The sequence below is a fragment of the Phalaenopsis equestris genome, unplaced genomic scaffold (genome assembly GCF_001263595.1).
Source record: "Phalaenopsis equestris unplaced genomic scaffold, ASM126359v1 Scaffold000074, whole genome shotgun sequence".
Taxonomy (NCBI): domain Eukaryota; kingdom Viridiplantae; phylum Streptophyta; class Magnoliopsida; order Asparagales; family Orchidaceae; genus Phalaenopsis; species Phalaenopsis equestris.
Window position 1 is genome coordinate 88,230 of NW_018164516.1, and position 2,429 is coordinate 90,658.

The 2,429-nt window shown below is 41.7% G+C and overlaps 1 protein-coding gene across 1 annotated transcript; it reads left to right on the forward strand.

The window, feature by feature from the left end:
- Window positions 1–1,246: 1,246 nt before the first annotated feature.
- LOC110019729 lies at window positions 1,247–2,223 on the forward strand. The gene has a single exon (XM_020717519.1). It carries the CDS (start codon window positions 1,262–1,264, stop codon window positions 2,132–2,134), a length of 873 nt encoding a protein of 290 aa, XP_020573178.1. The 5' UTR covers window positions 1,247–1,261; the 3' UTR covers window positions 2,135–2,223.
- The last annotated feature ends 206 nt before the right edge of the window (window positions 2,224–2,429 follow it).

Genomic DNA, 2,429 nt, shown 5'->3' on the forward strand with positions numbered 1-2,429 from the left:
TGTTATTTTGAGTCTTTTGGTGAGCTCTAACTGTGTATTTGGATTGTACCTCTTCCTCGTTCTCTTTTAATAAAGTTGGACGTTGCCTTCAACTTTCCCAAAAAACTAGAGTTGAAGATTGTTGCCGTCAAGCAAACTGGTGACAACAAAGTCACCAGGGAGGAGGAGATGAGCGAGGGGAAACTACACCTTGAACAAGTGGTTGGGATAGATTTATATTTAAATTTACACTTAATTGTGATTCATCTTTTCAAATTCAAGCTTTCAACGGTTGATTGATTAGACAAACACTTTCCACTCCTTGTCAGTTTTTTTTCCCCTTAAATTTTTCATAACACAAGACCATTTCCGCTCGTTTGATCCAATTCAACTCATTTGACTTTCAAAACACAATTTTAAACCAAAATAAAAAGAAATTACTGAAATGCATTGAACTTCAGGGGATTATTTTCGCATTGCAATTCTGTATCTCAAAATATAAACACTAGATTTTGTAACATAAATACCATTCCCCAACTAACTTACAATCTAATAAGGTGTTTAGTTGATGAATACATACGGTTTCACCACACCACTCCATCAATTATTAAACTCTATCCTCGTCTCGTGCCTTAAGTACGGAAAAAATTTGCGTACGTCTGTAAAACGTACGCAGCGCTGCGTATATAATGGAAGTTATATGAGCGTTATATCGGCATTATATTAGCGTTATATCCTTTCTAACCTCCATGTATACTATCTGTAAGCTACCTGAACATACAAATAGGTTTTGCGCTTCTGTTTTCACATATCTGTATGTTACATGAAAGTTATATGGAAGTTACAAGGGATAACGTGAATATAATGCCGATATAACGCTCATATAATCTCAATTATGTACGCAGGACTTAATTTTTTCACTTAAATACAGATAAAGAAATATAAAATTTTCATTATTGTACTATAATACAGATAATATCTTCAAGCTTCGCTATAATAAAAAATAAAATTTCATCCATTTGTACCTCCGTCTGGTGCTGGCACAGAACGTGTTTGTCGTATCATCCCAACTAGATTGCAAGCTGGATCTTCGCACAGTCCCGCATGGCGCCAGCCAAGCCGCTGACATGTTCCAAATTACGAAACTCCCTTAGATAAACAAGCAACTCACCTGTTTGATGAAATGCCCGCAGAACCAACCCCTGCAACAAACCAGCTCTATCATCTATAACCATCCAGCTTTCATACCGTTCACTCCGTCGCCACTACAAAGATCTAGAGCATGGTTCTCCAGACAGCCAGCCATGCTCGATCCATAAGCGCCCCGTCCTTTCCTCATCCCATTGCCATCAAAGCAGCAGAGGAGCTTCGCAACCTCAAAACCTGCATTCATGGCACCGGAGCTTCCTTCTCGACTTTATGCAGCTTACTGCAAGGCCTCGCGGACCTTTTTGAATCGCTTCATCTTCTTCTCCGGCTGCCCTCTTTCCAGCAAGTTTTATCGCAGCCATCACATAAGTCGTGGATTGAAGCGCAGCTCGATTGCTCCCTTCAGCTTCTCGACATAGAAGCCCCATTGAACGACTATCTCGCATCGGTGAAGTCCTTCGTCCTGGACCTGCAATCTGCTATTCGTCGGAGAGGAGACAATGGTCACGTTAATTCTCGAAAGAAGGCGCAGAAGGAAGCCCTAAGTTGCTCGAAATCGCTGAAAAAATTGGAAGAGGGATTCGTCATTGCAGCATTAGTGAAGAAGGAAGGGGATCTGGTGATGCTCGATAGGCTGACGAGGGAGTCATGGGAGACGACGGTGGCCGTTCTTCAGTTTTTGCTGACTCTGCTTGAGATGCCGGTAAGGCGGAAGGCTTGGAGTAAGCGAATCTTGCTGGTTCCGAAGGCGATGCAGTGGAAGAGAGGAGGTTCTGGGGAAGGGAATGGTGAAGCGAGTAAGGCGGTGGGATTGGAATCGTTGTTGAACGCTGCTGTTGAGCGAATTTCAGGCAAAGATGACGTTTTTGGGAACTTGCAGAGGAAGGCGGATGAAGAATTGAATCAGGTTAAATCTGGGATTGAAGGTTTGGAGATTGGATTGCAGCGCTTATTCAGGCGAATGATTCAGAATAGGGTTGTTCTGCTTAATATGCTTAGTTTTTAGGCCTGGTTGAAAGCAGTTGGTTGATTGATATTTGTTGGAGATTCTAAGTCCTCGTGTTCTTGAACGTTGTAATATTTGAAACTTATGTGGCATGAATGTTATAAAAATTAACTTTTTCATCTTGAATCTTTCTGCAATTTGTTGAATGGTGAAAGGATTATTTTCCATTAATTTGGGAGAAATTTTTGTGCGAGTCAAGCTCGGGGAAAAACTTGCGTACATAAGACGCACACAGCACTGCGTGCGATACCCAATTAGAGGAAGACACATCAGCTTTGTCGGCCCCACCTTAAAA